General features: G+C 40.7%; 1 protein-coding gene across 19 annotated transcripts in view; it reads left to right on the top strand.

Annotated features, from left to right (window-relative positions):
- AIG1 (androgen induced 1) overlaps window positions 1-14,206 on the top strand; it is a 310,429-nt gene that overhangs the window by 169,809 nt on the left and 126,414 nt on the right. Inside the window, exon 4 of one of the 19 annotated variants that reach the window (XM_026504939.4) lies at window positions 8,796-8,890. The exons of the other annotated variants lie outside the window; for them this stretch is intronic. Within the exon in view, the coding sequence (XP_026360724.1) occupies window positions 8,796-8,852 (57 nt within the window). The 3' untranslated portion in view covers window positions 8,853-8,890. Of the gene's footprint in view, window positions 1-8,795; window positions 8,891-14,206 lie in introns of those variants that run through there. 19 annotated transcript variants of the gene reach the window in all.

Here is a 14,206-nt window from a genome sequence, read left to right as displayed (position 1 = left end):
AGCACACAGCTTTGGTACAACCCTCAGCTCGCTTTATTCCTAGCCCCAGCATTCCGGAACTGCCTGCTACAGCTAGTTCACACAGCCCATAATGCTCCTCATTTTATACTGTGGAATAGTCTTTCTCTTGTCCTTTCCCCTCCATCCGCTCTGATTTTTGAGAGCGAGGGTTCTAAAGCCTCTGAGTGAGCTCTGCTCTCATCCTGCTTCCTTCTTTAGTGGCTCCCAGAAAGCTTCGATTCATGACTGTAGGAGCAAGAAGAATATTGAGTCAGGGAGATACATTGGCTGGAGCAAGGGGTCGGCCTAAAGACAAAAGCCCATGAACAGCCCTTGAAGGCCAATATCCACGAGTGAGGCGGGCTCCTGTAAAGAGACACAAATTTCAGTCAGCACTACGTTCACTGGGGATTTTTCTGCTTACCCAAGATAGCTGCACAATGGGGAGCTGACTCCTAGGGGTCAACGAAAATAGGTGTGGGGAGCAGCCCACGAGTTGCATTTAAGCTTACAAAAATGTATTTCTGCCCTTGATTAGGCTGCAGAGGCTAATGAAAATGTCAGGTTTCTTTGATTTGGCTGAACTCTGTGAGCTGTGCGGTAATACTGTTGATCTCATTCTGATCCGAAGCTGGCCAAAATGTATGTCTTTGATTAATTATATTAAAATGGGGAGGATTAAGAGTTGATATATATGGTTTGGGAAATAAAGTTGTTTAAAATATTGGTCTGTGGGTGCAAATAACAAAGGATAGGCCATAAGGAAAAATAAAACCTAGGGTCACTTTGTTAAGATCTGGATTTGGAGCCTGAAGCACACTTCTTCCTCCAGAAATCCCTCCCATATGCACAGTCTCACAAGAGAATGTGTCGTCCATGTGACTGGCATGATTCCTAGAATCTCAAATCCGTGCTCACCAAAACTAGATGGTCTAGCCTATGCCTTATTCAGCTGAATAAATTGTTGAATAGCTACAAATTGATAACAAGTTGTAAAGAGCCTGAAGTGCCAACTATACCCTAGTTAATAAGAAACCCAGTGGCATGTCAAGGAGGCTGATGAGTCGTGCATGACCATGTGTAAAATTACAACAGCTGACTTTATAGCCCCCAAATGAAATGGTTAGTGAGGGATTTTACCACGTACTGACCAGCTGCTTGCCTCCTAAAAAACGAAGTTCTCATCCATGCCAACGTCAGCGCATTTACAGTCCTGCAGAGCAGTTGTGAACTGTCAGGCTCTCGTCATGGTAGATATTCCCTTAATGAATTTCACAAATAGAGTTTTAGCTGGCTGCACTGCTGACTCTATGGCCAAGACACGGAATGCGCTGGCAAATAGCACTTGAACAAAGACCATCCCTGTTCAGAGGAGGCAGTGTTGTACCACCCAGGCCCCCTCTGGGACAAAGCACTTACTTTGCCAGCAGCTGGGAGTGCTGCCCTCTTCAGTGCTTCCAGATGTCCTCTCCTGGAACCACCCTATCCCAAGGAGAACTGTCTTGATAGAGGTCAGGTCCCTTCCCTGTCACAGCCTGCGCCCCATAACTGGTGTGTGAGGGTATGAAGACCTGGCCCACCTACTCCAGTTCGAGGCAGCTCTGAAGGGCAGGGCTGGCTTCCGAGCTCGCCATGGGTCAGCCATGCTGAGACCATGTCCCTGGCTCCATTCTCCCTCTGCTGCATGGCTCTTCCTTCTTCTGCCCTGACAGGCGCTGATGCTCAGAAACTCCTCGATAAACCTTCTGCGCGCGGGTTTCCATCTCAGGGTCTGCTCCACAGGGAACCTGACCTACCACACTGTGACAGCCTGATCCAAAGGTGATGACAGTTAGGCGTGCAATATTGTCATTTAAAGGGCAAGCATGAGAACAACTGAAGTGAAAAAGACAGACAGTATCAAGGCTGACAAGGATGTGGAACACGTGGAATTCCATACACCGCTGATAGGAGTGTAAGTTGGTACAATCACCCTGGAAAATTCTTCGGCATCGTCTACTACAGCTGAGCACCCAGTCGTGTACAGTGCAAATCCCTCCTCAGTATATAGCCGAGAAAAATGCCAACATGTGTTCACCAAGAGAAGAACACAGAAGAATGCTAATAGCAGCATGTTTTCTAAATGGATCAAACTGCAAAGAGCCACAGTGTCATCCACAGTAGAATAAATGAATAAATTGTGTTGTATTCATGCAATGGAGCACTATACAGCAGTGAGAATGGAAACCCACAACCCTACACCTCAACATGGGTGAATCTCACCAACGTAATATTGAGCAAAACCAGCCAGGCACCAAACAAACAAACAAACAAACAAACAAACAAACTGTATTTCATTCATGTAAATTTTAAAGTGAAACATAACCACTGTGGTGTTCAAAGTCAGAGTACTGGTCACCTTGAGGGGGGCAATTAGTTGTGACAAGAGGGGGTTTGAGGGGGATATTCTGGGGGACTTATAATGCTCAGTTTCTTCATGTGGCTGCCGGTTTTGGGAGTGAGTTCACTTTGTGAACATTTATCTCCTGGACACTTACTATCTGTGCACTATATGTGTCATACTTCAGATGAAAGTTTACGCAGTGAGGGAGGAAGAAAGGGCAGATATAAACACTGGATACAGAAGCGTATTGTCAAGGATGTAGGCATTAATTCTCAGGACTTAAATAGGATCCCTCAGTCAACTGCTGCAGACTCTTCCAGATGAGGAGCTTGGGGTCCAGAAGGACTCCAGTTGGCTTGAAGTCATGTAGACTGCTAAGGGTGAATGGCTTCCTGGCTCTGTCTTCTCTTCATCTCCCCATTGAGAGAAGAGCTTATGCAGCCACTTGAGTCCCCATTCATCCGTACTCAGTGTTGGCCGTACAATCAACAATGCAGCCTAAGCAGGACACAAAATGTACAGGGGAATATGGCTTGCAAAAAGACCTAGAAGGGACATTGAACTTAATGCACTGTGTCCAGGGTAGCAGAGATGTTATCCATTTCCTGGAGACCTCTCTCCACCCAGTATCTACTATCAGTCCATCCATACTTCTGTAACCATCAACATTACTTTGTGTAGAAATTGTGTCCTTTTCTGTTTGCAAAACCAAGTTAAGAGGCTACAGAGAAAAAGTTGCGAGCTGTGAGCTAAATTGTCACTTTCTCCCCTGACTTTTCCCTGTAATCTTTGGGAGAACATTTGAATACTCTGTGCTGCGAAACCTTCTTCTGATAGAATTACTTTAAATCATGGAATCATTGTGAAAAAGAGCTAAGTTATAGCTGCTTTGTATGTGTTTCAAATAACGTTTCTGTAAGACTTGAATTTAGTTTAATAGATAGTAGAGATAAGCTTCAATATTAAAACTGAAATCTGCACCATTCCTTAAGTATGCTCTGTGCGTGTGTCCATTTGTACCTATGCGTGTGTGTGCACGAGTATGTTTATGCGTGTATATGTGTGTGCATGGGTGTGTTTACACACATGTGTTTGCATGTGTGTGTGCATGGATGCATTTGCAAATGCACATTTGCATGCATGTGTATGCACATGCACATTCTCTATTAATATGATGCCATTTACTAGGTACATGTCACTCTCTGGAGACTCACAGTTCTCTGCTTTCGATTACACTCAGACTAGTCCAAAACCCCTCTGAACTAATCCTAATCAACTTGGAAGCCACCACGCTCAGGCATGAAGCTGTCAAATGTGAGTGTTTGCAGATGTCAGTGCAGGATGGCAGGCGTCCAGGAGGACAGATCAAGGCTTAGTCAGTGAAACACACATGCCAGTGCATCCCAGCTCTGGAGCACCATTGCCGCCGTAAGGAAAATTGTCGTGACAGTAAATCAATAACCTCTTGGAGACGATTCGTTTCTGAAATATCCCTGATTAATTATGCCAGCGCATGCTTGGCAACAGTACTTTGCTCCAGCATTAACCTAATGCTTTTTGCATGAAGCAGGATTATAACTGTTTCTCATAAGTCAAATTTGACATTTCAAATCGGGCTTTAAAGGTTTGGGTTATAGATTTTATAATGTCTTCATGTCAAACATAATTGCTCTTATTGCTGCTGGTAGACATTTGCCAATCAATCAGAATAACATTTATTTTATCATAAACAAGGGTAAATTAAAACCACTTGGAATCATTGGGTTTGGAGACTCAGTGAAGAAGGTTCTTTAGGAAAAGGACAAGAACCATATGATCCTCTCAATAGGTGCAGAAAAAGCACTTGACAAAGTACAGCATCCTTTCTTGATTAAAGCTCTTCACAGTGTAGGGATGGGGAAACATACCTCAATATCATAAAAGCCATATATGAAAAACCCACAGTGAATATCATTCTCAATGGGGAAAAAACTGAGAGCTTTTCCTTTAAGGTCAGGAACACAGCAGGGATGTCCATTCTTACCACTGTTGTTCAACATAGTACTAGAAGTCCTAGCCTCAGCAATCAGACAACAAAAAGAAATAAAAGGCATCAAAACTGGCAAAGAAGAAGTCAAACTCTTACTCTTGACAGATGACATGATACTCCATGTGGAAAACCCAAAAGACTCCACCGAAAAATTGCTAGAACTTATACACGAATTCAGCAAAGTGGCAGGATATTAAGTCAATGCACAGAAATCAGTTGCATTTCTATACACTAACAATGAAGCAGAAGAAAGAGAAATTAAGGAGTCAATCCCATTTACACTTGCACCAAAAACCATAAGATGCCTAGGAATAAACCAAATCAAAAAGGCAAAAGATCTGTACTCTAAAAACTACAGGACACTTACAAAAGAAATTGAGAAAGACACAAAGAAATGGAAAAACATTCCATGCTCATGGATTGGAGAACAAATATTGTTAAAATGTCTATGCTACCTAGAGCAATTTATACATTCAATGCAATCCCCAATCAACTTTTTTCACAGAGCTGGAACAAATAATCCTAAAATTTGTATGAAACCAGAAAAGACCCTGAATAGCCAAATGAATGTTGAAAAAGAAAACCAAAGCTGGTGGCATCACAATGCCTTACCTTAAGCTCTATTACATAGCTGTGATCATTAAGACAGTATGGTACTGGCGCAAAAACAGACATATAAATCAATAGAACAGATTAGAGAACCCAGAAATGGACCTTCAACTCTATGGTCAACTAGGAAAAAATATCCAGAGGAAAAAAGATGGTGTTGGGAAATGGTGTTGGGAAAATTGGATATTCATATGCAGAATGAAACTGGACCATTTCCTTACACCATACACAAAAATAGACTCATAATGGATGAAAGGCCTAAATGTGAGACAGGAATCCATCAAAATCCTAGAGGAGAACACAGGCAGCAATCTCCATGAACTCAGCCACAGCAACTTCCTACTAGACACGTCTCCAAAGGCAAAGGAAACAAAGGCAAAAATGAACTATTGGAACTTCAAGATAAAAAGCCTTTGCACAGCAAAGGAAACAGTCAACAAAACCAAAAGACAACTGACAGAATGGGAGAAGATATTCACAAATGACATATCAGATAAAGGGCTAGTATCCAAAATCTGTTAAGAACTTATCAAACTCAACACCCAAAGAACAAATAATACAATCAAGAAATGGGTAGAAGACATGAACAGACATTTCTCCAAAGAAGACCTACAAATGGCCAAAAGAAACATGCAAAAATGCTCAACATCACTCAGCATTAGGGAAATACAAATCAAAACCACAAAGAGATACCACCTCACACCAGCCAGAATGGCTAAAATTAACAAGTCAGGAAATGACAGATGTTGGAGAGGATGCGGAGAAAGGGGAAACTTCTTACACTGTTGGTGGGAATGCCAACTGGTGTAGCCGCTCTGGAAAACAGTATGGAAGTTCCTCAAAAAGTTGAAAATAGAGCTACCCTATGACCCAGCAATTGCACTACTGGGTATTTACCCGAAAGATACAAATGTAGTGATCTGAGGGAGCACCTGCATCCCAATATTTATAGCAGCAATGTCCATAGTAGCCAAACTATGGAAAGAGCCCAGATGTCCATCAACAGATGAATGGATAAAGAGGGTATGGTATATATATATATATATATATATATATATATATATATATATATATATACACACACACACACAATGGAATATTACTCAGCCATCAGAAAGGATGAAAACTTACCATTTACAACAATGTGGATGGAACTGGAGGGTATTATGCTAAGCAAAACAAGTCAATCAAAGAAAGAGAATTATCATATGATCTCACTCATATGTGGAATTTAAGAAACAAAACAGAGGAGCATAGGGAAAGAGAGGAAAAAATAAAACAAGATGAAATCAGAGAGGGAGACTCTTAACTATAAGAAACAAACTGAGGGTTGCTAGAGGGGAGATGGGTGGGGGGATAGGGTATAACTGGGTATAACTGGCATTAAGGAGGGCATGTGGTGTAGATGAGCACTGGGTGTTACATGCAACTGATGAATCACTGAACTCTACATCTGAAACTAATGGTACACTATGTTAACTAATTGAATTTAAATAAGATAAAAAATTAAGCTCATACAGATTTGAAGTCTCTCACCTCAGAAAAAGCCAAATTCATTAGGGTTGCATGAGGATTATATGAAATCGTATAGTAACAGTAGCTCGTGTGGTATATGCAAAAAATAATTGAATTTATTTTGTGAGATCTCCCACTTGAGACATGTTGCCAAATAATATTGTCTAACATTTACTACATGTGATTGTCTGTGGTAAGTCTTTACATGAATTAAAACTCATTTACATCTCATAATGATCCTTTGAGGCATATATTATTATCAATGCTATTTTACAAAAACTGAGGCCCAGAGAAAGTTGCTCAAGGTTGCCGACAGGAAGGTGGTAGATTTGGGCTTAGACTTGGGCTATTTGGCTTTGGAGCCACCCTTTGAACCATGATGCTATATTGCCTCTGGAGCACCTGGGAAGATCCAAGGATGGGGAATAGCTAGTGAAAGAACTGGTATCAGAGAAGGGTACCTGTTGGTTTCGTGGCTGTTCCCGAGAGAAGGAACCTGCCTCCTCTCAACCACCCACTCACCTTGGGAAGATTTCAGGGACTGAGATATGAATGGCTCTACATTTAAGTTTACAAGAAAGGCTATCAGACCAGACTTTTTGCTCATGGTTGGGGGTAAATCCCATGTGTACTGAGGGCCTCAGCTACCTAGAGGGGCAGGGGTGAGAATAACCCCAATCCACTGACATAGAAAGGCACTCTATTTCTGAGATGCTATTCATGCTACTATTTTGTCTTATCTTTGACCGACCCTCCTTAAAAGTGTTTCGAAGCTTTGCAAAGCACTTTAGGAGGTGGGTTGAGGGGTGGTGGAAGAGAGAACCACGGGAGATGGTACAAGGAGAAGGCCAGGGAAGAGGAAAAGTAATCAGGTGTTTCTGTAGTCAGTAAAACCTAAAACCTTCTTAAGGATTGTGATGCACTGACAAGTTTAGGGAGCAAGTATAGAAAACAAACCCACTGTTAGGAGCACTCTGAAATTAAAAAAGAAACTTCAAAAATAAGAAACTAGGATTTTAATGTTATTTGCATGCTTCTCAAAAATTATTCTGAGCTCAACAGAATCCACTTATCCATATATATCAGCATCTTCCACTGTAAGGGCATTTCTCTAAAAACACAATTCTGACCATTTGGTTCCCTTCTCTAAAACCTCCTCATGATCTTTAGAACAAAGTCCAAGTTTCTTAACATGCCTTCAAAGGCTTGTACTTTGGGATTTAACCTATTTTTCTAGATTAACCTCAGACCATTTCACTAGCAACTCTCACTGTTTCCCCAAAAGGCCTCATGTGTTCATGCCTTTGCTCATGTTCTTCTCTCTGACTGTAACCCCGTGATGTTTGGGACTTCTCTGTAGTACATACTTGAGACAGGGTCATTTTCTGCTCACCAAAGAATCATCTTTCATGGTTCTCTGCACCTCCACAGTTAGGTGGGGCCATTGTGACTAGTTCTGCTCAATGGCCTATTATTAAAAGAAGTGATGTGGACACTTCTAGAACAATGCATTTCCAAGCTGGGGTGGTTATATAATACATTAATATACCACATAATGCTACAGTTAGCATGAAGGAAGGAGACCCCAATGTAGTGGGAACAGTTCTTTAGGGAGAAGGAACAGACCTTACTGGCCATTGTATGCTCAGCTCCCTGTACTGCATAGGAAATTTAATAGGGTCTCAGTAAACTTGTGTTCAAGGACCATGACAGTATGACTTTCTCTTAAGTAAACCCTCTTTTTCAAATAGTTTTGTTATTTAAAAACCCAGCAGTTTAAGAGGAATAAAAAATAATTTCCTGGATGCAATACATAAGTAATTTTTAAAAAATACATTAATCTTGAAAATTATAGAAAACCTATAATTTTCTATTACAGAAGAAGGGGGTACTTTGCTCCAAACCATATTCATACGGGACTAAGTCACCAAACTAAAGCTGCATATCCACAAAATATATAGAGTTATTAATTTTTTGAAGTGAGAAACAGTAACATATCTCCACTGACCTTTATAATTTCATCACACTTTTCTATCCGAGTGTACAAGCAGATTTCAGTGATCCTAAAGAACCTTCTTTTTTTAAAAACCAAATTTTAAAGCCCAAGTCTGTTTCTCCCACCTCATCTACATCAAATGCCATGGAAAGAGTCTAAAAGCCTGCTACAGGACAAAGTCCATATAAAGCCCTCCATGATTTGGGTTATGCCTACCTGACATGTGGGAACTGAACTCTTCGTTCTCCTCATGTCCTACGTAGGTAACGGACCTCTCAGTGATTGTGCCTTCACACACTTCTTCCTGGCTCTGTGAATGAACGTCTTCCTTGAAGCCCCAGTCACGCTTAAAGACCCGGTTCGTATGCCTCCTGCCATGTGAAGTTTTGCTGTGGCGTCTCCCCCACCCACCCCGAGCAAACCAGATCCCCTGGGCCATTGTACCATCACAGGTCTGTAGGCCTGCAAGTGTCTCATCATATTGTAATCTTTTGACTGAGGACAATAATTAGAGGTGCTATTCTGTGAGAACTGCGAACACTCACTGTGCCATGTTCATGGAGGAAGGGAATATAGGTCACTTTCAAGTTGCTTTTACAATTTAAGGTACAGCATGGATCACCTCTGGCATCACATTCCCCAAAAGAATTCCTTCGGTGGCCCCCTGGCTCCTGGCTCCTCCCTGAAGCTCCCTAACTGTGCCACAGACCCTTAGCATCTTGTGGATACCTTCCTTAGGAAGATTCAGCAAGAGGTATGAACTGGCCTCAGGTCGTATTAAAAATGTTTTTTAAATGCAAATATAATAGCCCAGTAAAATGGTGCCACTGTCCCACTGTAATTGTTTCTGTGATGTACCGGTTGCTCTTAATTGCAAAGATACGCCTGTCTTGGTGTCATGCATGGCACTATTTTGTTAATTTGGCCTAATTATTAAAACCGTATCTTAATGATGGTTGGAGCTAATGTGAGGACTGGGTGAGTCCCACATTGGATACTGAGCTCATGAATAGTTTTGGAAATGCCTGGAACATACTGGCACTCGATAAATATTGGTTCCATCCGAATCTAAGTTTCTGACCCTTGGTCACATTTCTAACCTGATTCTTTTTTTATTATTATTTAAATTCAATTAGCCAAGATACAGTACACCATTAGTTTTTCGTGTAGTGTTCAATGATTCATTCGTTCTGTATTCTGAGATGCCCGTGTAAGCCAGCAGGGACAGCTATCCACCACCACAGCACAATCAAAAAGTCTCTGGCAGTTTCTGGAAAGATTCTGTGTCATGATTGTACATATTGTGGCATAGCCCCACTAACAGCAGCACCTCAGCCCTCGGGAGCAGGAAGCCCATGCCAAGGGAAGGCGCCATCTGACTTGTGCAGAACTGGAAACTACAGTGCTTAAGATGGGCAGTTCCCTGTCCTGCAAAGCACTAAAATATCTGTGCTACGAAGAGAGTGAGGGAGGATGACAAATTTTGAGCTGACCAATTAATAAAATTAATAAAGACAGTTTCTGGTGGCAGGGATAAAACATATGGGCAGGTTTTCTGAGTTAAAAATTTAGATGTCTAGGAGCCCGCATTGGCTTTGTTTCCACGGTGCCCGCGATGTCCTATGGCAGAAACCATATGATAATTGTCTTTCTCTGCTTGACTTATTTCACTTAGCATTATCTCCTCCAGTGCTGTCCATGTTGCAGCAAATGTTGAGAAATCATTCTTTTTGATAGCTGAGTAATATTCCATTGTATATATGGACCACAACTTCTTAATCCAGTCATCTGTTGAAGGGCATCTCAGTTCCTTCCACAATTTAGCTATTGTGGACAAAGCTGCTATGAACATTGGGGTGCATATGGCCCTTCTCTTCACTACATCTGTATCTTTGGGGTAAATACCCAGTAGTGCAATGGCTGGGTCATAGGGTAGCTCAATTTTTAACTTTTTAAGGGACCTCCACACTTTTTCCAGAGTGGCTGTACCAACTTGCATTCCCACCAACAATGTAGAGGGATTCCCTTTCTCCACATCCTCTCTAGCAATTGTTGTTTCTTGCCTTGTCAATTTTTGCCATTCTAACTGGCATAAGGTGGTTTTGATTTGAATTTCCCTGATGGCTAATGATTTTGAACATTTTTTTCATGTGTCTGTTAGCCATTTGTATGTCTTCATTGGAAAAGTGTCTGTTCATATCTTCTGCCCATTTTATGATTTGTTTATTTGTTTCTCACGTATTGAGTTTGAGTTCTTTGTAGATCTTGGATACCAGTCTTTTATCTGTAGCATCATTTGCAAATATATTCTCCCATTCCGTGGGCTGCCTCTTAGTTTTTTGGACTGTTTCCTTAGCTGTGCAGAAGCTTTTTATCTTGATGAAGTCCCACAAGTTCATTTTATCTTTTGTTTCTCTTGCCTTTGGAGATGTGTCATGAAAAAGGTTGCTGTGGCTGATGTCGTAGAGGTTGCTGCCTATGTTCTCCTCTAGGATTTTGATACCAGCCCTACAGGAGATGTTAAGGGGGTTCTATAAAAGTAAAAAGGCCCCAGGAGTGATACAGAACAGAAAGTCACAATCTATAGAAACAAAGACTTTACAGGCAACATGGCATCATTTAAGTCATATCTCTCAATAATCAGTCTCAATGTAAATGGCCTAAATGCTCCCATAATGCCACAGGGTTGCAGATTGGATAAAAAGACATGACCCATCCATTTGCTGTCTACAAGAGACTCATTTTGAATATAAAGATACATTCACACTGAAAGTAAAGGGATGGAATACCATCTTTCACGCCAATGGACCTCAAAAGAAAGCTGGGGTAGCAATTCTCATATCAGACAGATTGGATTTTAAACTACAGACTATAGTTAGAGACACAGAAGGGCACTATATTATTCTTAAAGGATGCATCCAACATTTGGATATGACAATTATAAATATATATGCCCCCAACAGGGGAGCAGCAAGATACACAAGCCAACTCTTAACCAGAATAAAGAGACATATAGATAAAAATATGTTAATAGTAGGGGACCTCAACACTCCACTATCAGCAATAGAGCACCGGAGCAGAAAACCAGCAAAGAAACAAGAGCTTTGAATGCCATACTTGACGAGTTGGACCTCATAGATATATACAGAACACTACACCCCAGAACCAAAGAATACTCATTCTATTCTAATGCCCATGGAACATTCTCAGGAATAGACCATGTTCTGGGTCACAAAACAGGTCTCAACCGATACCAAAAGACTGAAATTATTCCCTGCATATTCTCAGACCACAACGCTTTGAAATTGGAACTCAACCACAAGGAAAAATTTGGAAGAAACTCAAACACTTGGAGACTAAGAACCATCCTGCTCAGGAATGACTCGATAAACCAGGAAATCAAAAATCAATTTAAACAATTAATGGAGACCAACGAGAATGAAAACATGATGGTCCAAAACCTATGGGATACTGCAAAGGCAGTCCTAAGGGGAAAATACATAGCCATCCAAGCCTCACTCAAAAGAATAGAAAAATCTAAAATGCAGTTTTTATATTCTCACCTCAAGAAGCTGGAACAGCAACAGAAGAACAGGCCTAATCCATGCACGAGAAAGCAGTTGATCAAGATTAGAGCAGAAATCAATGAATTAGAAACCAGGAGCACAGCAGAGCAGATCAACAGAACTAGAAGCTGGTTCTTTGAAAGAGTAAACAAAATTGACAAACTGTTGGCAAGACTTATCCAAAAGAATAGAGAAAGGACCCAAATTAATAAAATTATGATTGAAAAGGGAGAGGTCACAACCAACACCAATGAAATTGGAAGGATTATTAGAAACTTTTATCAACAGCTTTATGCCAATAAATTAAGCAATCTGGAAGAGATGTAAATCCACTTTTTAACCCTTTAAATACCTTTAAATTCCTCCATCGATACCTCAACTTCCTACTCATCTTCTCTCCATTTTTCTGGCAAAAGAACATCTGTTCATAAATCAATAATTTAGCACTTAAAAGGTAGAGCTACAACCTACAGATAATCTGTTCCAGTGCATCGACGGTGTAGCTCTGATGCTAGATAAGATCATTTATGTGGCACGGGGACCTGGCATTAAGCAATACCGAATCATGCAGTGAAAAGGTAATTCCCTCTCAGTTATCTTTCAATCCTTCTGATTCAGTTTAGGGGAGTCTCTATCTCATGCTAGTGTGTCTTTAATGCCCCCTAATGCTTACTAACCTCCCTACTGAACACATCAAGCTCAGGCCTCAGAGTCTGAGCCATCAATCAGGCCCAATATCTAGCCAACATTTATTAAGATCAGTTAGTGTTCCTTGTATTTATTTTTGTGATTATCTTCTATCAAGTGATATCCTCTTTATGAGAGTTTGTAAGTCTCATAAGTCTCCCTTTAAATCCGTATATTTTTTTAATCTGAATTGAGTAAGAATTTTTTTTAAAAAATGGGGTAGCATGTGACAGGGCTGCAGTATGATTTTTGACTTTTGTGGGCCCTAGGCACTTTGCATTTCTGGGTCTTTACTGACATTTATTTATATGTACATATATATGTATATACATTTATTTAGATGTATATATTTATATAAATATTTATTATATATTATATATATTATATATATGTATATATATTATATATGAAACATTTTATGACTGCATTATTATAAAGATGAATATAATCTTCAACTCTGAAAGTTCATATTTATCTTCTGATTGTAGAAGTTAAAACATTTTCATGGGCCTTGGACACCATGTCTACCCCTCCTAATGCCTGGGTGAGCCCTACTATGTGATACAGCAAAGCTTAAAATACTAGTTTGTCATGACTGAAGTTTGAGGTGCATTAGTTTAATGCAACGCCCTCATTTTACCAAAAAAAAAAAAAAATTGCGGAGCTTCACAAATGTATTTGAACCTGACTAAAGTCTTACAATGTGGTAGAACACAATCAGAACTAGATCCCAAATGCCAGTTTCCTGATCTTTCTACTTAATTACACTGCAGTCTTCCTTGGAGCCTCTCCTCCAGAAGCCTTTTTCTTATCCCATCTCCTTCACATCATAATTAAGTCATGGGTCCCTCCTTGAATCTCTCCCTCTGCTCAAGGCTGAGTGTCTCGGTGTGGAGGTGACACCTGGTGGATCCTCTCTGCGGGCTGACCTTTGCCTTGGGATGCTGGTCAGTTCCTAGTGATAATCACTGCTCCATAAAGGAAACCCCCCTAAACCCCATTAAGGAAAACCATAAAGGATGCCAAAACCTGAGAAAGAGTTGGGCTTCCCTTCTTGGATGCAATTTTTTGAACACAGTCTCATTAAAATTAGCAGCACTGGAAACTGGAGCTTGAGATAGGATAACTGCTTGTATTTTAGACCAGGGGTTTCTCGGGCAGAGTGTATAGATTAGATCAAAGGTTTATTCCTTGGGCTATCAACATTTCATCTTACTTAGCACTTAAAAACAAACAGTAGAACCTCAGTAACTCAGCTGTGGGCAATTGCTCTATTGACAATGCACTGCAGAAAACAGTCCAATGCAATTCTTAAGAGCCCCCTCCGGCAAGCAGACTTTATCTCTTTCTTTGCTCATCCAAAGTGTATCTACACCTGAGAAAACTTTAAAAGGTATTTGTGAGGGCGCCTGGGTGCCTTG

Source organism: Ursus arctos, unplaced genomic scaffold, assembly GCF_023065955.2.
Source record: "Ursus arctos isolate Adak ecotype North America unplaced genomic scaffold, UrsArc2.0 scaffold_13, whole genome shotgun sequence".
Lineage (NCBI taxonomy): Eukaryota > Metazoa > Chordata > Mammalia > Carnivora > Ursidae > Ursus > Ursus arctos.
The sequence above is the reverse complement of the archived record's forward strand: the minus strand, read 5'-3'. Positions and strand labels throughout refer to the sequence as shown.